The sequence below is a fragment of the Rutidosis leptorrhynchoides genome, chromosome 1, assembly GCF_046630445.1.
Source record: "Rutidosis leptorrhynchoides isolate AG116_Rl617_1_P2 chromosome 1, CSIRO_AGI_Rlap_v1, whole genome shotgun sequence".
NCBI classification, from domain to species: domain Eukaryota; kingdom Viridiplantae; phylum Streptophyta; class Magnoliopsida; order Asterales; family Asteraceae; genus Rutidosis; species Rutidosis leptorrhynchoides.
This window is the reverse complement of record NC_092333.1, coordinates 245,864,672-245,887,983: the sequence shown is the minus strand read 5'-3', so window position 1 is coordinate 245,887,983 and position 23,312 is coordinate 245,864,672. Positions and strand designations below refer to the sequence as shown.

Sequence of the window (23,312 nt, the reverse complement as noted above, 5' to 3'; positions counted from 1 at the left end):
TTAATTGACGTTGACCGTTTAATTAAACGAATTTTTAGAAATCAGAATGGATTGATCTTAAAAACGATTAATAGAAGATTAATCGGTAATCTTTTTTTCGAACACTGCTATCAAGTCTCAACTTCTACACAAATAACTGCAACATCAGAAAACACTTTCTCTCATTTCAATTTCTCAAAACAATTTCATCATATAGAAACTAAAACCCTAAATCATCATCATGAAACCAGACTCAATTGACAGTGTAATCGACTACGTCATCCCGTACATCCACACCAACGATGACCGCAACTCCGTCTCCTTAGTCTGCCGTAGATGGTTCCATCTCGATTTCTTGACACGTAAGCACATCACTGTCCACTTATGTTACGCCATGTCACCACATCGTCTCAGTCGACGCTTTCCATTTCTCGAATCTCTAACCCTAAAAGGCAAACCGGGAAACGCTATACCACGTGCCGGAACTTTCCAATGGGTCCCACATGATTGGGGCAGTTACGTCACACCATGGATTGATGTAATTTCCAATACTAATTCATTTCGTTGCTTGAAATCAATTCGATTTCGACGTATGATTGTTACCGATTCGGATTTAGAACTGTTAGTCAGAATGCGCGGATATTAGGGTTCTGGATATTAACGCATGTTCGGGGTTTTCAACCGATGGATTGTTGATATTTGTGATGACCCGGAAAATTTCGACTAATTTTAAACCAAACTCTCGATACGATTTAATATTTTGACACGATAAGCAAAGTCTGTTACGTCGAGTCTCAAAAATTCTGAACTGTTTTCATGTATTCATTTACCCTTTGACAAATCCCGATGATTCACGAACCAGTGTTTGTAAATATGTATATATTTAAATATGTGTAGGTGTATATATATAAATATTACTTGTGTATATATATATATTGTTATATTAAATTTAATTGTTTAAAATATATAATTAATAAATGTATTTACTTAGTAAAAATTTATTATTTAAAATTGTTCTTATATATATATATAAAGAGCATATTGAATAAATATGATTTTGGACCTATTCTGTAAACGTCTGTAACACTCGGTTGACATTTTTTAGTATTTATAATGATATAGTACATATGTATGAAGATTTAAAATGAAAGTTGAACTGTAAATTGATTACAAAGATTTTAGGCTTCATGAAAATATTTTTACCTTTTTAAGATTAAATACTAGTACTCCGTACATATAAATTGGAACAGAAAATAAATAATTATCGAACCTTTTTGATCAGGTTTCAAACAGTTAATGAGGGAAATAATTAAATATACTTAATCTAAAAATTTGAAATTTTTAGAAATACTTTTATACGCTAACTGTTTAGCAATGGACACGATACATCACACCCGTGTTAAGTGTCGGCAGACTAATAGTAATATATCCGTGACATTTGGGTTCAATCATCAAATATCTGTTGTTTGTATTATAAATGCTTGTTATCTTCTCTTTTACTATATACACATATATATGCAGATTATATGCATATGAATACCAACATCACTCTTGATCCTTCTCTTCTTCTACCTTCACCCTCACACTTTGATCACCACGAGTCGCCACCACTTCGAACCACAAACAACCACCACGGTCTTCTTTAGTTCGAAACCCAACAACATCTAAACCACTACACCAACCGTCATAGTACACCACCTTCCCATAACTCTCTCCCTCTCTTCTAACCGAGAACATCTTGGGTTTAAAAACAAAAACCCACAATCACCTTTCGTCACCGGATTATCACCAAGAATATCACCACCTCCGGCAATCATGAACAACCATCATTCAAACTATCAACAACCTGCTGCAAAACCACCACCACCTTCACCGGTCACCATGATAACACCCATCACAAATCCACTTCATCATTCGATTTCTTTTTGCTGTTTCGTGTAGATCACAGTCGGTTAGCACAACACCACCAAGTACCACATCATCGACAACCTTCTCCTCCATCTCTTCCTTGTAAACCGCCCATAAAAGCCTTGAATTCTAATGTTTTTGTTGCTCAAACATTATCAAATATCAACACCACTTGATACCATCGAATAACACATATGTGCTGCTTCTCCCATCTGTGTTCGTTCCTGATACAGTAGCAATATCATTACGTGGATGATAATGAAACCATCACCTTGAAACCACCATTTAACCAAACAAGAACATCAACCAAGTTATTTCCGGCTCAAACCCAAACCCCAACAACTAATTATTATTTACGCTATTGTTCACTGCCACTGCTATCGTCTCTGTCATCATCACCACTACTTTCGCTATTTAGTAGCTGCTGCTACTCTGATTCTATCTTGTTTCAGGTTAAACCACAAATTCTTACCATTTTCCATTTACTCTTTCGATTAACGCTAACAAGAAAACCCACGTCAAAACTACCTCAATGCTATTGTTATTAGTTTCCTACTTAAACCGTCACCATGGTAGACTGCAATTTTTGCTAATTCCTTCTGTTGATTGACGTAAAGAAACAAAGAAAAATGGGGTGCGTTTGAAGAGCTTACAAAAACAAAAGAAGAAAGAATCAATACTAGTTAATTGTTTGGATTTTTGTTTGGTTATAGAATAATATGAGATGGCGTTTATCTAATAAGCAAGTGGGAATAAATGGGACCTGAATGGCAGACATAATGGGTCACTCAAATTGACGTTCCATTTTTTTTTTTGAACAAATGAGAAAGATAATAATGTTCCATGATGATGAATCTATGATGTTGACTGCACTCGAATTGCTGTTTGCAAAAGAATTCGAATTGTACAAAATTCGGTTGGCCACAATTTTATTTCGGGCAGTGTAATTTTTTTTACATTGTTGGGCCGCTAACTTGGGCTAGATAACTTGATTTGTGGGCTGCAGTATCGGGTTGGACTTCTAAATGTTGCTGCTGCTGTCCGTTTTTTTTTATTTCAGCTACTCGGCCTCTTCAACACACACATGGACCCGTTCTTTTTTTTTCCCTTCGATCGCCTACTCCTATGGTATTAACTATAACTCTAGTTAAATATATACTTGATATACACTATAACTACAATTATTATTAACATGTATTAGCTACAAGCATAGTATTATAGACAAACTTATTTGATCTTAAAAGATCTTGAATTGATTTACAAAAAACGTCTTGGGATAAATAAATAAGATAAGTTATTGTTATAACGTTTTAATCTTAAAAGCTTGATACAAGTTGATGCTCGTATGTTATTAAAACGTAGGTATGACTAATAGAATATGATTAGAATTATGAGTTAAAAGTCGTAAAATATATAGACATGTTATGGTTATAAGTATAATTATCAAGAAGAATTATGAATAAGTTTATGATTTAAGAATAAAGTATGAAGACTAGGACTTACGATATAATAAGAAACTTATGATATAAAAGATGGTTATGATTATAGGGGTTGATACAAAGATATTCGTCAAAGTTAAAACTATCATTGTTAGTATCATTAATAGATACATTAATATAATTATCATTATTATTATTATTATTATTATTATTATTAATATTATTATTAATATTATTTTTATCATTTCTAATATTATTTTTAATACATATAACATAGAAAAATAAACATTTTATTTATAAAAAAATATATTAATTGAATATATGAAACATATAAATTATTAATATGAAAATGATATAACTAATAAATTTATATATATATATATATATAAATTTGTTTGATTACAATTATATATGTTAATATATATATAATTGATATAGGTTCGTGAATCCGAGGCCAACCCTACACTTGTTAAATGTCGTCGTATGTATTTTTACTACAAAATACAGTGTGGTGAGTTTCATTTGCTCCCTTTTTAATTGCTTTTGCAATATATATTTTTGGGCTGAGAATACATGCGCTGCTTTTATAAATATTTACGAAATAGACACAAGTACTTGAAAATATATTCTACGTTGAGTTGTACCACTGGCATACTTCCCTGTAGCTTGGTAACTACTATTTACATGGGTATTGTAAACGCGAATCCTGTTGATAGATCTATCGGGCCTGACAACCCCAACCGGACTGGACGACCAGTATTCAACGGTTGCACAGTACTTCGTTTCGTTACTACACTTGGTACGGTGTAGTGAGATTTCATAATAAAGGGAATATGCGACGTTGATTAAATGTTAAGTATGGTTACCAAGTGCTCAACCACTTAGAATATCTTTATTAAAATATTTATGATTATGAAATCTTGTGGTCTATTAATATATTGAATTGATTGTTAGGATAAACCTATGAACTCACCAACCTTTTGGTTGACACTTTAAAGCATGTTTATTCTCAGGTACGAATTAAGTCTTCCGCTGTGCATTTGCTCAATTTAAGGACATTATTTGGAGTCGATCATCGCAATGGGACCAAATGTTGATGATTTCGTCCGGGTGGATAAGGACGGATTGTTTCAGTTGGTATCAGAGCGGTGGTCTTAGCAAACCAGGTCTTGCATTAGTGTGTCTAAATGATAGTTGATTAGATGCATTAGTGAGTCTGAACTTCGACCGTGTCTGCATGTCAAAAGTTTTGCTTATCATTCCGTGTCGAAAATTTCCTGCTTATCATTTTTAGGGAATCACTTGCTTATCATACTTAATCTAAACATATCTTACTGCCTGGATTGCGTGAATAGTGTATAGACATAATTCATATCTTAGCGTATCTGCTAATTCATATCTTAGCATATCTATTACTGTAAACTTTGCCTAACATATTCCGTAGATTCCTCCATAACTTATGGGATTTTAGTATTATATATGCATATGTAAATTATGTAATGCAGGGTACTAATCTACATCCTATAATCTATTTCTTATCAAAAATCCTTCATCTGATCGTACGAGATGAATCCCTCAACTAGTTCGAATTCCTCGGATTCCGACAGCTATTCTAATATGGAGTTTCACCTAAGCTCCGAAAGTAGTGTCACCAGAATGAATCAACCAATCATCCATCCCCACTTCATCTGATGGGTTCGTTGTCGACTTAATCAATGGAGACGCGCAGAAGGTGATCCCTTCCACTAATCGAATTCACCTTTTGATGAAGAACCTGAAGCACTTACCGGCGAACCTGTTCGTAACACCATTTTCAGCCTCAGTTCCAGAGTAGTTCGACACGATTATATTCTATCCACAATTCTGAACCTTATTCACCCACTCGTTTCAACCGACAATCATCCCAAAATAATAGAAGAAGTCAACGAATTTCGCGCTCGAGTAATCAATTGGGAGAATATGGTGCAAAATTTACCAGCTTCAGCAACATCACCGGCACCAAAAGTACCATCAGTAACAACACCAGTACCATCAACAATCCATGCCTCAACATCTCATTCTGTACCTCGAGCATAATCTTCGTTTTGCACGTTGTTCTACATCGATTAATTTTCGTTCTACGGATCGTTCTATATCATTTATCTTCACGGAACATGGCGATTATGTAATCTCTAAAGTCTTAGAGATTAGCTATTCTAGCTCAAACTGAAAAGCAAATGAGATTAATATCATATTAATTCATTAAATCCATGATTAAATCTGAAGAAAATATATATGTAAGTATATTTTCATAAAGATTGTAATTAAAAATTCTTTCGTACAAACTGTTAATGTTGAAAATATTTTAACGGGTAGGTAATACCCGAGGAATATTCAGATTTCACATTAATAAGTATATTGTACATTCTTTCAAATCTAATTCAATAGTCATTTACGATCCTATTTACAACCACCGATATACGTATCCGTTCACCACAGAATAACCATTTTCATTCAATTTCATATTTGGATTTTGATCTATCAGAATCCAACAAGTGGCATAATGAAGAAAACACTTGACAAAATAAAATTTGTTAGAAACAAACAAATTAACTATGAGAAATTTTGTTAAGAATCCACGCTAACTGTTCTTAGCTAATTGTTCCTAGCTAACTGATTACATTTTATTTATCGCAATTTAATTATTGCAATTTACATTCTCGCAATTTTATTTATCGTCATTTAATTTTTGTTATTTACTTTACGCACTTTATTTATCATTATTTAATTTCTGTTATTTATTTTACGTACTTTAAATATCGGGACACGTATACCAGGTTTTGACATATCATATCGACGCATTTATATATATTATTTGGAATAACCATAGACACTCTATATGCAGTAATGATCGAGTTCTCTATACAGGGTTGAGGTTGATTCTACAACAATATATATAATTTGAGTTGTGATCGAGTCTGAGACATGTACACGGGTCACGATACGTATCAATTAATTTGAATATTATAAATTAAATTATATATGAATTATTGGACTGTTAACTGTGGACTATCAAGATTGGACAGTTAAAAATGAATTAAAATATTGATTATAACATATGAAACTAAACATTTCTTCAAGTTTGCCACTTGATTTCATCTTAAACCTCATTTGTATCTTGACGATTGCATTCTGCGTTCAAACCTTTCATGATTCTTGAAAACACCTCAATCGAGAGGATGAACCAACCACACTTCATCTACGAAAGGAAAAGATTGATGCATATAGTTATGCACCTGAAAATACTCAGAACTGAGTAAACATTTAACACGTAGCTGTGCTAATTCCTTTAGTGTTATTATTACCCAAAATAACTTTGCAGTTCTTTTTCAAAATAGCCAATTTTGTCACAGCTCCATCAAGACAACTTCAACTTTTCGTTCGAAACAACCTTATTATAATCTTGATATATATCTGCGTGCTCTTTTATTGTTACAGGGGAACCTTTTATATTCCACCATATTACCATCAGCGTTTAATCATCTAAAAACACAATTCTCCTGAAAACACCTCGATTTGATAACCAATGATACAGATCCATTAACTTTGAAAATGCTAATGAAGCAGCATGTAGTAAATGGTCTTAATGGCCAAAGGTGATGATAAAAGAATGAAGTGTTGGGAACGCTCGATAGAAAATATTTGGTACTGAAAAACAGATTGAGCTAACCATGAAGGAGACCAAGGACAAATACAAGGACCAAACCCTATATTCAAAGAATCCAGGTGGCTGGATCCGATGAAACCTTCAACGAATATCTTGCTCCTTACTCATGTTAAAATATTGCGGAAAATCTTTCTTCATCAACCTTCGAACTTAGAAATTCCAAAATATCATCATAAATATCCTCGATATTTCTGAGGATATTTTCATAAGTATTCTTGTCCGAAATTATATACCTCTTCGTGCTTTCTGTATTACCTTATATTAGAAACTTCTGTAAAATTTAAATATAATTACGAATGAATTTTGGAGAAGTGCTAAGAATTGAAGCATGAGTTAGTATAATATAATGACGTCAGACCAACGTGGTTATATTACAGTAAGTCATGCTGAATTTCTAATGGAACGTAATGATAGTTCATAGATCTCACCCTCATCATGTGCCATGTTACATAACTATATCATTCTAAATAACCTCTGAACATATCAAAAAAATATATTCTTGATAGTTCTATCCTCAGTGATACTAGTAATTTAACAAATCAAATTGTGCTATTACCTTTCCTTTCAGTTTAATATATTATAATCATTCGAAACTCTATATCTACGAATTCTAGACCGTTACTCGCTTTACTAGAGGTCGAGAAGAGAAGAAAAAGACAAAGAGCTCCGAAACATAAGGGAAGATATAAAACCCGACAACAACACAGAAATCATAAACCATGCACATTAATACGAATAGCAATATAAAGACACGGGAGTATGATAAACACAATAACCCCAAGGTAATAGTAGAAGTGAATAGATTCCTCTGGCGGTAAATGGAAAAGAAGAATGACAGATGCGATAGTTAGGAAAATATCAAGAATCAGAACTGGGTGGAGCATTTCCACAATAATTTAGAAGTAGGAATAGAAGAAGAAAGTATAGGAATGGTGAAAATAATGGAACGGAAGAGTTTAATTTATAATGGAAATATCAGACATAACAATCGAGGCAGATCATCGCATTTAATTGAAGAGATCTTAATCTCCTTATTCACCGAAGAATCAGATCTCACTCAGATTTCAAAGATTTCCTTTAAATCCCTTAAATTTCGGAAATCCATCGTGACTACGTCAAAAGTTAAATCTCTATCTCTATCTTTTGTGACAGCTTCACTCGTACGCATCACATAATCGAATTGTTTTATTTATATTACTCAATGATGATAAAACTCCACTTATCAACTCATATTCATCAAGAAAACATTTTTATGGTTAGCCATGACGACCTCACTCAAATTTCGAGACGAAATTTCTTTAACGGGTAGGTACTGTGACGACCCGGAAAATTTCGACTAATTTTAAACCAAACTCTCGATACGATTTAATATTTTGACACGATAAGCAAAGTCTGTTACGTCGAGTCTCAAAAATTCTGAACTGTTTTCATGTATTCATTTACCCTTTGACAAATCCTGATGATTCACGAACCAGTGTTTGTAAATATGTATATATTTAAATATGTGTAGGTGTATATATATAAATATTACTTGTGTATATATATATTGTTATATTAAATTTAATTGTTTAAAATATATAATTAATAAATGTATTTACTTAGTAAAAATTTATTATTTAAAATTGTTCTTATATATATATAAAGAGCATATTGAATAAATATGATTTTGGACCTATTCTGTAAACGTCTGTAACACTCGGTTGACATTTTTTAGTGTTCATAATGATATAGTACATATGTATGAAGATTTAAAATGAAAGTTGAACTGTAAATTGATTACGAAGATTTTAGGCTTCATGAAAATATTTTTACCTTTTTAAGATTAAATACTAGTACTCCGTACATATAAATTGGAACAGAAAATAAATAATTATCGAACCTTTTTGATCAGGTTTCAAACAGTTAATGAGGGAAATAATTAAATATACTTAATCAAAAAATTTGAAATTTTTAGAAATACTTTTATACGCTAACTGTTTAGCATTGGACACGATACATCACACCCGTGTTAAGTGTCGGCAGACTAATAGTAATATATCCGTGACATTTGGGTTCAATCATCAAATATCTGTTGTTTATATTATAAAAGCTTGTTATCTTCTCTTTTACTATATACACATACATATATGTAGATTATATGCATATGAATACCAACATCACTCTTGATCCTTCTCTTCTTCTACCTTCACCCTCACACTTTGATCACCACGAGTCGCCACCACTTCGAACCACAAACAACCACCACGGTCTTCTTTAGTTCGAAACCCAACAACATCTAAACCACTACACCAACCGTCATAGTACACCACCTTCCCATAACTCTCTCCCTCTCTTCTAACCGAGAACATCTTGGGTTTAAAAACAAAAACCCACAATCACCTTTCGTCACCGGATTATCACCAAGAATATCACCACCTCCGGCAATCATGAACAACCATCATTCAAACTATCGACAACCTGCTGCAAAACCACCGCCAGCTTCACCGGTCACCATGATAACACCCATCACAAATCCACTTCATCATTCGATTTCTTTTTGCTGTTTCATTTAGATCACAGTCGGTTAGCACAACACCACCAAGGACCACATCATCGACAACCTTCTCCTCCATCTCTTCCTTGTAAACCGCCCATAAAAGCCTTGAATTCTAATGTTTTTGTTGCTCAAACATTATCAAATATCAACACCACTTGATACCATCGAATAACACATATGTGCTGCTTCTCCCATCTGTGTTCGTTCCTGATACAGTAGCAATATCATTACGTGGATGATAATGAAACCATCACCTTGAAACCACCATTTAACCAAACAAGAACATCAACCAAGTTATTTCCGGCTCAAACCCAAACCCCAACAACTAATTATTATTTACGCTATTGTTCACTGCCACTGCTATCGTCTCTGTCATCATCACCACTACTTTCGCTATTTAGTAGCTGCTGCTACTCTGATTCTGTCTTGTTTCAGGTTAAACCACAAATTCTTACCATTTTCCATTTACTCTTTCGATTAACGCTAACAAGAAAACCCACGTCAAAACTACCTCAATGCTATTGTTATTAGTTTCCTACTTAAACCGTCACCATGGTAGACTGCAATTTTTGCTAATTCCTTCTGTTGATTGACGTAAAGAAACAAAGAAAAATGGGGTGCGTTTGAAGAGCTTACAAAAACAAAAGAAGAAAGAATCAATACTAGTTAATTGTTTGGATTTTTGTTTGGTTATAGAATAATATGAGATGGCGTTTATCTAATAAGCAAGTGGGAATAAATGGGACCTGAATGGCAGACATAATGGGTCACTCAAATTGACGTTCCATTTTTTTTTTTGAACAAATGAGAAAGATAATAATGTTCCATGATGATGAATCTATGATGTTGACTGCACTCGAATTGCTGTTTGCAAAAGAATTCGAATTGTACAAAATTCGGTTGGCCACAATTTTATTTCGGGCAGTGTAATTTTTTTTACATTGTTGGACCGCTAACTTGGGCCAGATAACTTGATTTGTGGGCTGCTGCAGTATCGGGTTGGACTTCTAAATGTTGCTGCTGCTGTTCGTTTTTTTTTATTTCAGCTACTCGGTCTCTTCAACACACACATGGACCCGTTCTTTTTTTTTTCCCTTCGATCGCCTACTCCTATGGTATTAACTATAACTCTAGTTAAATATATACTTGATATACACTATAACTACAATTATTATTAACATGTATTAGCTACAAGCATAGTAATATAGACAAACTTATTTGATCATAAAAGATCTTGAATTGATTTACGAAAAACGTCTTGGGAAAAATAAATAAGATAAGTTATTGTTATAACGTTTTAATCTTAAAAGCTTGATACAAGTTGATGCTCGTATGTTATTAAAACGTAGGTATGACTAATAGAATATGATTAGAATTATGAGTTAAAAGTCGTAAAATATATAGACATGTTATGGTTATAAGTATAATTATCAAGAAGAATTATGAATAAGTTTATGATTTAAGAATAAAGTATGAAGACTAGGACTTACGATATAATAAGAAACTTATGATATGAAAGATGGTTATGATTATAGGGGTTGATACAAAGATATTCGTCAAAGTTAAAACTATCATTGTTAGTATCATTAATAGATACATTAATATAATTATCATTATTATTATTATTAATATTATTATTAATATTATTTTTATCATTTCTAATATTATTTTTAATACATATAACATAGAAAAATAAACATTTTATTTATAAAAAAATATATTAATTGAATATATGAAATATATAAATTATTAATATGAAAATGATATAACTAATAAATTTATATATATATATAAATTTGTTTGATTACAATTATATATGTTAATATATATATAATTGATATAGGTTCGTGAATCCGAGGCCAACCCTACACTTGTTAAATGTCGCCGTATGTATTTTTACTACAAAATACAGTGTGGTGAGTTTCATTTGCTCCCTTTTTAATTGCTTTTGCAATATTTATTTTTGGGCTGAGAATACATGCGCTGCTTTTATAAATATTTACGAAATAGACACAAGTACTTGAAAATATATTCTACGTTGAGTTGTACCACTGGCATACTTCCTTGTAGCTTGGTAACTACTATTTACATGGGTATTGTAAACGCGAATCCTGTTGATAGATCAATCGGGCCTGACAACCCCAACCGGACTGGACGACCAGTATTCAACGGTTGCACAGTACTTCGTTTCGTTACTACACTTGGTACGGTGTAGTGAGATTTCATAATAAAGGGAATATGCGACGTTGATTAAATGTTAAGTATGGTTACCAAGTGCTCAACCACTTAGAATATCTTTATTAAAATATTTATGATTATGAAATCTTGTGGTCTATTAATATATTGAAATGATTGTTAGGATAAACCTATGAACTCACCAACCTTTTGGTTGACACTTTAAAGCATGTTTATTCTCAGGTACGAATTAAGTCTTCCGCTGTGCATTTGCTCAATTTAAGGACATTATTTGGAGTCGATCATCGCAATGAGACCAAATGTTGATGATTTCGTCCGGGTGGATAAGGATGGATCGTTTCAATATTTAGTGCTAATTGCTGTAATTTGAGAACATTGGGTTTGCAAAAGAGTGAAATCGTGGACAAGGACGGTGAATGGTTGCACGAATTAGCCTTGCGTTGCACGTGTATGGAATCGTTGAATTTCTACGAATCGGATATTGATTGTTATGATATGAAAGATATTGTGTTACTAGCAAAAAATTGTAGTGAACCACTTATTAGTTTGAACCTTAATGATTATGATTTAAGGGATCTTTTGACTCTATTTTGTTATGCAGTTAAGTTGGAAGAATTTGGTGGTGCACCGTCATACAAATCCGATACGACAATATCTTATATGCGTAGAAATGATTTTCCTATTGTGGTTGATCTTGCACAACAATTAATGAAATTAGACCTAATGTGTAGTATGTCTGATGACATAAATTTTGGCGGTTTTCTTGCTTATGAGTGTCCAAATTTAGAAGTTTTGTATACTAAAGGTACCTTTGGAGATGCTGGATTGCAAGTTCTTAGTCAATATTGTAAGAGGTTGCGTAGGGTTAAGATTAAGTGAGGGGACTCTGTAAAAGGTGTTGTGTCACAAATTGGGTTAAGTGCACTTGCAAGAGGATGCGTTAAATTGGAATGTTTGCATGCTTATATTAAAGATATTACAAATGAAGCTTTGGAATGCATAGAATCTAACTTGAAAAATCTCTATGATTTTCGTATTACTTCGGTTGATACGCGTGAGAAGATGACAGATTTACCGCTAGATAAAGGGGTTCGAGCTTTGCTAATGGGGTGCACGAAGCTTGAAAAGCTAGGTATTTACATTCGCAATAATGTACCACTCACAGCTGTCAGTTTATGGTCTATTGGAAAATTCGGTCAAAATTTAATGTCTCTTATGCTTGGTTATCTAGACGCATCAAATGATGGACTTATGCAGTTATCAGCAGGGTGTCCAAAATTGCAGAAATTTGAAGTGAGGGGCTGTTATTTTAGCGAGGAGGCTATATCAATGTTAGCATTGAATTTAAGTTCTATAAGGTACATGTGGTTTCAAAGTTATCGTGTTGGTGACGCTATTTGTAAAACTAAAATGGATTTTATTGAAAGTAAAGGTGATATTTTTGGTGGTGATGGTAATATTAGGAACATGTTTCGTCCAAATTGGCATATGGAGCTTATTAGACCTGAATTAGATGTTGATGTGAACGAAAACACAAACTTCCAGATCTTATTAATCAACCAACACTTCAATGGACCTTAGAACATAAGGATTAAAATACACTGTGATGAAATGAACAAAACAAGATACAAGGTGAACGATTACAACTGATAAACAATCTAACACTCGACGAATTTATAACTCGAAATAACAGACACACCGATTGAATCAATAAACAGCAATGAGATGAGGATGATGATTGCAGAGAAAACAGATGGAGCGTGTGTGACCATGAACCCTAAGTGGGTATTTATAGCCTTCAACCGAAGAAACATATTTGCCCCCTGAAGTATCACCAACTTGCTAACTACAACTCAAACTTCAAAATGCAAGCCACCCAACTTCCTTTTATTCAACTTTTCACACCAAACCTACACTTACACACAGACACAGTGAGAAGGATGTGAAAGTACAAAGATTAGATTGAATTACTTGATTTTAACATCCTCCCTCAATCTTATCTTTGTACACATTGAAAACTCCAAGTTTATTACACAACAACTTGTGTTGTGACTTATTCAAGGACTTTGTAAAAATGGCAGCTACCTGTTTTGTAGTATCAATGTAACCAGTTTTAATAACACCTGCCAAGTTCTTTTCTCTTACAACATGAACATCATTTTCAAAATGTTTAGATCATTCATGAAAAACATGATTAGCAACTAATAAAAGGGCATATTTGTTATCACATAGTAGTTTTACAGGTAGCAAATTTGTCACTTTAAGATCAACAAGCAGTTCACAACCTAAATAATCTCACAGGTTGTGGCAGCTAAAGATCTATACTCAGATTCTGTGGATGACCTTGAAACTGTAGGTTGTTTTTTACAGTTCCAACTAATAAGGGACCCACAGAAGTATAGACAATATCCAGACACAGACCTTCTTGTCCCCAGACATTTTCCCCAATCAGCATCTGAATATGCATATAAATTATTCATACCTGGGAACAAAGAAATTGTGATATGTTTATAAAGCATTATTGGTATAGGAACAAATAAAGTTATTGAAATATTGTACAAATATTGTATAAATTCTAATTTGAGATGATTAAAGTAAATGCATGCATGCATGCATGCATGGAAGGCGCTTATATGGATCTTTTTGTTGATCTATTATCTTCCTTTATGTTATGAACTTTTCTATGTCTGTATATGATAAAATGTATTTAGAAAAAATTCGATTCTTTGAATTAGTATTATGATACTATTGTTCCTTTGTAATTTTGATCATCGGTATATAACAAGCGGGTAGTGATTCATATACATTTTTTAATCAGTTTGTTAGTGTTTTGAAGTAAAGAATGGATGTCAAAGTTTCTTAGGTGAGTACACAAAGAACATTGATCATTGCTAATATGCCAAGAAGATTTGATGCTTAATATGTTTTTGTATTTATATTGATGGGTGAGGCAATAAAGCACTCATAATTGTTGAGTTCTATTTACTTAATTTTTGTGCTTGATCGGATTGTTTATGATAGCTTGATTTATGATAGCTTGACAAGTAGAAGCAAAGGTTTTGAGTTTATTACAATTCAAGAAATTAATGAAGCTACTAGAATGTTTGATGGAATTGTAAGTTTGTCTTTATATTGTGTTAAGAGAGTATTGAATGTTTTCCAGTCACACATATATTTGTAACTTTCTTTGAGTAAAATTGGTGATCTTGTTATATACTTACTATAAGTGACTTCCAAACTGCAAGGGATCATTACTTTTTGGATCTGGACGTTTGTCACAATTCTATAAACGATGGTATTTTAACTCTATTTCAGGTCAGCTTTTAGATGTATATTTAGCAGTGTATGGATTTCTGAAAGTCAACAACATTTGATATGTATTAGCAGTGTGAAATGGTTTGTCACCTGTATCTTAGGAAATAATATTCTGAATTTTTATTAATATGTGGTTTGGTTTAAAGAAGCATTCCAAGAGTGTTTTGAAAAACAAAAGTGATAGTTTGACTTTTGGTGGTCAGATTGTCATTTTTTAGGGCTGAGGTGTCATCATATTCAGGGCATGAGTATTTTGGTTTGGTTTATCTTCATGAGTAATATTATAAAGTATATGAAGACTCATGTTATTCAGGTGAAAGGTTTGATTGATATGTTGACTATGAAAAGTCAACTATTTTTGTTTTTGGATAGTTTGATGAATCAGGTTGATATGGTTCATATATGGAAAGGCATTAGGTTAAATCTTTGGTATATTAGGATATGGTTTTGGTGTTATTATTATTACATAATTTTTTATGGATTGTTAATAGGGAGTTTGACTTCATGTGGTGAGTGGGATGATATTGGTTCCTTTTTAATTACATCAGTTTTGAAGATTTTGGGTTACATAACTTTTGATTCATTTTTAGACCAATTTGTGGACCAATACATATATTAATAATTAATAATGTAAACATTTGTTATTTATATTTATTCTTTCAATGTCATTCAATTTTGTTTGGAAGTAATCAATTGTTAACATGCTTTTCATTTTTTTTGTTAATGTTTTGTAACTTAACGACTATGTTTTTGAATTTCTATTTTTAATTATCGTTCTTTCAAGTATTTATTAAAACATTGTTGTGTTGTATCTCATATAAATTGATGAATTTTGTTAGTTTATCTGCACGTGATTATATAACGTATCATTAAAAAAAAAATTAAAAATTCCATGATACTACAGGTATTTGCACTAGTCACAATTGAAATGTCAAGTCAAACACAATAAAGTTAACATTTATAAAGCTTATTTGAAATTCAAAATATGAATGACATTTGTCGTAGATAGGAATGAGTTTCGTTTATTTTTAAACCCACGAATACACACGAACTCTCTCTATCACATATTTAAAGACGTGTATTGATGAGTGTACACAATCACTAGTATAGTTGACGTAAGATAGGTGTTTGTAATTTCATGAACACGCGAATATGCTAGTTCATGGGCACGTCAAAATTTTATTATCAAGTCAAATGCGGATTATATTATATTATATATTCTTTTACGACAATTTTTTGCCATCAGTAGATCATTTATTTCAACGAGCATCATCTCTTGCATGTATCACACACGTTCAAACGGAAACCCGAACCTGATCGAAGGTACCCGAGAATGCATCCATTCGGGCAGTGTTCCTGGGTAATTAATATAATATATATTATATTATAATATAATATATAAATATAATATATTATTGTATATATTATAATAATTAATTAACATAAATGAGTAAACGTAAAACTTATTTAATTTAATTTGAGCTCTTGACTTGAAAAAAAGTGGTTGATAGATTGTGTTGGTTGAATGTGGGTTAATACACTAAACAATAAACTTAAGTATAATTAACCAAAGTGTAATTAACCAAAGAATATGTTTTGATGATGACACACACATATGCATAAGTGATGACTGACATCTTAACATAAAACACGCAAGGTCACTAATCCATACTTTATCTTGCAAACGACCAAGTCAAACATAGGTTAAAGAATGAAATTAAAAGTTCAGGTAAACACACGATCTAGGTACGGTCTACCGCATAGTCAACTGTGAAACCCCAAACTGAATTGCAACGCAGTTTTGTGAAAACAAGTTGCACAGTCGCCACCACGGTCAACCGCAGTGCGACCGCAGTTTCTTCTGTCACCGTTTTTGACCAAATAAGGTTTGACTAGTTCCCGACATCTATAATTCATGAAACCTTTCTCAACATGATTAGAATAGATGCCTTCTCCATACTCAATTGAGTTTTGGTCATAAAAACACTAATTGTGATTAATTACGCCTAATGACATCTTAATGACAAATTAACCAAGATTAGGCATAACACATAAGTGTTAATCAACAACTTGTGATCTTAATTCTTATCTAGATATCCTTAGTATGATCATCAAGTACCAACACACTTAAGCCAATATCACTAGAACAATAATTGCTATTAGAAATGACTTAGTGATTAATTAAGGCTAAATGAAGAACAATGCTCTCAAGGTTAAACTAGAAATGACTTGTAATCCTAAAATACACTTAGATACATTTAGGATGGTCACCAAGTCCCAACTATAAATTGCTCTTCCCTTGTGCATGTGTTGGACATTAATGTGTGCTTACACATTAATCATGTAATGTGTTATATTGCACATTAAACTTATTAAGTGCTTGAATTATAAGTTGTGCAATTATCTATATGATTGATCCTAGAATAAGTATCTCTTGATATGTGAGTATTACTTGCTACTTGCTAATAATGCTTAATACTCATAAACTTGTCAACTTGATTAATATGTTTGCCATGTGCTCATTAGTTAGGATTCAAGTAACTAACCTACTCCAATAGATTAAGTGTTAAATGGTTCACAATGAAACTATAGTCAATTGTCTATTTGGTCTAGTCTAAGTAACTAAGTGTGATTGCTTGTTCAAGAATAACTTAACCCTAATGTCTCTACATACTTCATGATTATCTTATAGAGACATTATTTAATTAATCCCTAACTAAACTCAAATGAAACATGACTTGTGATTAATTGGAACTAGGAAGTTAATGATATTGTGACTAGCCTTTAGAATTGAACCAAGAGCATTAATGTGACTAACTAAGTCTTGACCAAACTGAAATTTCCCTAAATATCAATCAAGACACTTCTCCAAGAATATTGGGTTTGCCACTTTTGGAATGATTAGTCACTTTCATGCAATAAGACCAAATCTCACACACTTAATGCATATAGTACTTGTATAGGATGTTTGGGTTCTTTTGCAGGTGCTAGAAGGAGTAAAGGTGCCAAAATGTGGTGTTCAAATCCGAGTCAAACGGCTATACAACGGATACCAATTTTGGACTGGAGCACGCACGGTCGCACCATGGTCGACCGTGCAGGCAACCGTGTGTCAACGGCTATTTTTTGAATCCCACTATAAAAGGCAAACATTTAAGAGCATTTGAAGCTGACCCACTTGCACAATTCAAAGGCTTATCTCCAGTGATCACAAGTGCATCAACTACTACTCAAATGTGATCAAGCAAGAGAAGATTCTATGATCTTATAGATATAGAATTGGGTTATTGTAAACTTACTAATCAAAATCATTTATCTTGTGAGTTTACTTAATGTAATGTGTATCCTAGTATTGTGTTAGGATCATCATTGCAGAGTGTATAAGTCTTGTAACTTAAATTAGTGGAAGCATAGGCTAGCTTAGTGATCTACTTCCTTAAAGGGACTTAGGAAGTCGATTAATCTTATTTAGAGATTAATACTTGTCGAAGGTGAAGACAACTTGATCTAGGTTGGAGTTGATCTTTCAAAGGGATAGAAAGATTAGGTTTGTTGTCTACTAAAAAAGATTGAAGACTTTTAATCGGATCTCCACCGGGTTTGGAAAAAAGTGCTTAGTGAAGAAACAAATCCCGATTAGTGTAATTGGGGAGTGGATTAAGTTGGATTAGTTAACATCCATCCGAACCACTATAAATTCTTGTGTCTATGTTCTTTACATTACTTCATTTATCATTTTGAACATATACACTACACACATCAAGTTTGAGTTGAGTTGGTTGATCAAAGTAAAATCGAATTTGGTGATCAATCGAAAAATTGTTAAAAACGTATTAAGTAACTATTCACCCCCCCTCTAGTTACTTACAGATTGTTTTAACTTCGTTAATCGTACAAACCTGGCCGGAATTTGGATTCATGAGGGCATAAAAAAATTAGTCGAATTAATCTACTCAATTGGATCGAATAGATTAATATCTTGAAGTAATTGAACTCTGGTGATGATCGGAATTCAGCGTAAATGAGTGTAAGTGATGTTTGACAGAGTAACGACGTATTAGTTGTGGTGTAATGAATGACCCAAAGGTGTATTTATAGATGCTAATAGTTTGTTAGAAGGAATGATGATGTGGCACATGTCCCTCTCATGATTGTAAAAAACTATCATAACAAACTTTCCAGAAGATTCGGGATGACGTGACACATATGCTCTATTCGTGTGTTAATGCCCAGATCTTTGTGGTATCCGTGTGCAGGCTACAGGGTATCCTACACACTTTGTGACGACCCGACAAAATTGCCATTGACGGCGCCGTCAACTTAGGTCCCGTTACGTGGTCATAGTCTCTAAATGAGACGCGTTTGACCAAAATTATGTCCCATTCATTTGAAACGTGTATGACTTTCAAAGTTTTAAGTAAACCAAAAGGTTCGACAACAAGTATAAGTTTACAAAAGTTAATAAGTATAAATGAAGTAACTTGCGACATAATATAAGTTGAAAATCATGAATGCTATCAATAGCGCATGCATGTAAATATTAAGTTTCAATCCAAAGTTGCTATCGCTAGCGTATGCATTTATGCTTGACCCCAAGCAAGTAATCAAAGTGTGTTGAAGCATGTATCAAGTAGCCAAGTATGAACATGAGAAACATATAGAAAACTGTCAACGAAAAACGTTGGTGAAATCATATGTGTATTTGTAAACATTGTTTTTGAACCACAAGATTTTGTATGAGTTGATTATCCAAATTGTTTGCATTCCAAAGTTGTTGTACGTTTGCGAGCACCCAATTATCAAGACTTAACTGTTTTGTACCCTGTTACGTAGTGTTAGAACATACACTATAGCCTAAAATATACTTCATCCGCTAACGGTAGCGAACCGTCCGAATGAGGGCGCGTCAAGCCCGTATGGATCCACACAACATAAGTTCACATTTACACCCTACAAGTGTAACTAATGATAATTGAATTGAAACTTTTTGTTCTAACTCGCTGTGGAATGTTTGTTTTCGTACTTGTGTTCAAAGCATAAAAGTATGATACGTATATGTTTCTCATCCCATAATTTAAAGAGTAAAAGTTATTGAAAAGGTGGGACTATGATCTCACCTTGCGTGCACGAGTATAAAGGTACTTCACAAAGTAAACGTGTGCATGAAAGTTGTTTAGTCTTGACCTAAACAAGTAAGTTGTATCAATACCGAGTAAGACACAAGGTCGGTCAAAGTTGTTCAATTAGTCTTATGGCTCGTTACGACACGATTATATAGCATGTGAATTACATTATCAAGTTTCATGCAAGATATAAGTACAAGAGAGAGGTTATAACGATTAACCAAAGTATTGGTTAAGTTTGAATAAAAGTCAAACTTGGTCAAAGTCAACGAAAACGTCAACACGTTCGGGTCGGGTCTCGGACAATTTTTCTAAGTTATATAATCATATATGAGCATGTTAGAACAAGTTGCATGTTAATCAGAGGTGCGTAGCATAGTTGGAATTAAATGAAAAAGTGCAAAATTGGACAGCCCTTGACAGACCATCTGGACGGCGTCCAGAATGGCTGGACGGCATCCAACAGTAAAAGACTGGACAGCGTCCAAGGGGTGGGAAGGCGTCCAAACACCTGAGCTGCTGTATTTGCTAAAATTTCACAAGTCTCGAACCAAAACACTTTTAAACACAATTTATGAATCGCAAACATGTAAAATGCATATCATACATCGTTGGAAAGGTATTTTAATGAGGAATACAACTAAACACATATCATTAAACAATCGCATCATTTTAAATGACCAAATCCTCGTCGAATGATCGTTAAAAATTCATCATTAAAGTTTCAAGTTCGTAAAACGCATTTCCTGATTCGGGAACTTACTACACACATATAATATGCCGTTTCATAGGTAATTACGCATACAATACAACTAAACACTTACCAACAACGTCTCATAGCATTCAAGGCATCAAAAGTTCATTTAAATGCTATCAAACCCTAACCAAGAATCATGAATTCAACATTTATGTTAATGAAGTTTTTTCAAGTTAAACTACATACCAAAACGAAGCTAATGATGCTAGTAACACATTTAACACAATATCATTAACATCTAACAACATTAAATCGCCCAAAACTCAAGATTAAACACACCCATTTTCAAGTTCATGCTAGTTTATGCAAAATAACAAGATCGAGCAAATAAATCACATATTCATGTTAGACTCGAGCCATAGACACTAACTAACACACTTTTAAGTTTAAAGGTCTAATTTATGAAAATTAGAGATTTTGAAAAGCTTACCCCAAGCTATGAAATTGGTACCAAATTGAAGAGGATGATGCAAGAATTCTAAAAGTACAATTTATTTTGATGTTTGCTTCCTTGAAATGATTTAGATGAAGAATTTGTGAATTGAGTGATAATGGGGTTTTGGTAACTAGAGAGAAAAGAGTTGGGAGGTGGGAGATGAATGAGTGGTGGAAGGTGGAGTTTGACCATTTGACCTAGTCAAAACTTTGGTCCCTTGACAACATTAGTCCCTCGAGTTTAAAAGCTAACCGAACGAAATATTTTAAATACGCTAAGGTAACGAGAGATGTTATAATTAAATAACGGGAAATATTAATACGCTAGTCAAATGAAGATACGAATTTAGATAACAAAAGATATTATTTTAAAAAAAACGGCGTTAAAATAAATTAACGAAAAAATGCGGGTTATTACACACTTGGCCAAGTGAAAAGGCTTATGTGTAAACAAAGCCTTAAATCGTCAAGTGCTTATCCACGACATTCTCTATCCGGATGGTCTCTTTGACGAATTGCATGTTAGAGTTATACCCATCACTTTCCATCCGCCTGTCTATGTTTATTGGCTAGCGTCCGGGTGGCTTGTATGTCACTATTGTGTCCGACAGACGGTTTGATTTTAACTGTTGTCTTGTTCTCTGCTGGCACCGGTACTTATTTTGAATTCTTTCAATGTTTTATTTGATAAATGTGGGTAAGTCATACAAATAAGGCTTATTTTATACGGATTAAATATGCGTATCATCAAGTCCCTCCAATTTGGTAACGCAAGCCAGTATGGCTACGTTTCCAAACTTTAAACATATTACTGATTGATTTGACATGTATTATGTGTCTGTGTTGGTGAAAAGACACTTTTTGTGACGCATCGTTTCCAATGTCTATTATTCTTTTTTGAAATTCTAATTATTACCCTAAAAGTATCCTTGTGATTTTTTCCATATCCTCTCGACACATGTATTTCATTTTCATCGTTTGATTTCATTGTTCCTCACCCTATAAATACCTTTCTTTTCTCCTTATTTCAAATTTTAAGCTATCAAACTTTTTCAAACAAACACTTTTTCTAGATTCTGCAATCTTCTTTTTATCTTTTTTAAGGTTAGATTTCTTTCATGCGCTTTTTTACGTGTCAATTTTTATTTCTTATTATTTTATGCACAATGGCTAGCGAATCTGCCCCATCCACAAGCAGTCGTGTCTCTATAATGAAGGTTTTTATCAAGTATGTTCGTAGTTTAGTGGACCAAAGATATATGTCAACCATTTTGGATGACTTTCCTTTTCTCAATTCTTATCATCATGTGATTCCTGAACCTGATCAGAGGGCCAACAGGCCTCCTCCATATATGGCATGGTGCCTCAATTTACGTTAGCAACCTTCGTTTGCCCCTGACTGAGTTTTTATATGAATTTTTCGAACACACTATGACTTTGCCCTGCTCAATTGCATCCTCATGCCTACAAGAAACTTATTATGTGGGAAATGTATTTTTGCTCCCAACATGTACGCCCTTCCCTTCGTCTCTTTCGATCCTGTTTCACCGTCACTGCATCTGAAATGGCTGGTTTACTATAAACTAGAAAAATGGTTACCATTATTCTGGCCATATGGATTCTTCTTTAAAATGCTGGAGAGAAAATTTTGTTTTTAATAGAACAAAACTTTTCCGGCCAGATTTCTTGCTCTTTCCGAGTGGCGTCCTAAAGCTAAAAGGGGGTTGGTAAGGCCCCCTCTCTCAATGTTGTTGAAAAATCTTACCTTGAGAGTATCAAAGAGTTAGAAATTCTACAATGCCCCTATCCTGAACATATGCTTGTGATGGGTGGAGTGAGAAGCCGGTGAAAATTTCCTGGTTATGTCCCTGTTTTGTTTCGTGACAGACAAGGTAAGAATTTGTCCTATCCGGAGTTA

The 23,312-nt window shown here is 33.3% G+C and overlaps 1 protein-coding gene across 1 annotated transcript; it reads left to right on the top strand.

The window, feature by feature from the left end:
* Positions 1-12,214: 12,214 nt before the first annotated feature.
* LOC139896388 (coronatine-insensitive protein 1-like) lies at positions 12,215-13,345 on the top strand. Its single transcript, XM_071879025.1, has 2 exons — positions 12,215-12,569; positions 12,660-13,345. Exons 1-2 carry the CDS (start codon positions 12,215-12,217, stop codon positions 13,343-13,345), a joined length of 1,041 nt encoding a protein of 346 aa, XP_071735126.1.
* Positions 13,346-23,312: the final 9,967 nt, after the last annotated feature.

Excerpts from the sequence above, each read along its gene's own strand:
- LOC139896388 (XM_071879025.1), top strand. The coding sequence starts at position 12,215 with ATGGAATCGTTGAATTTCTACGAATCGGATATTGATTGTTATGATATG. Across the intron at positions 12,570-12,659 it reads AGAAGTTTTGTATACTAAAG|GTGTTGTGTCACAAATTGGG; the intron begins GTACCTTTGGAG and ends ACTCTGTAAAAG.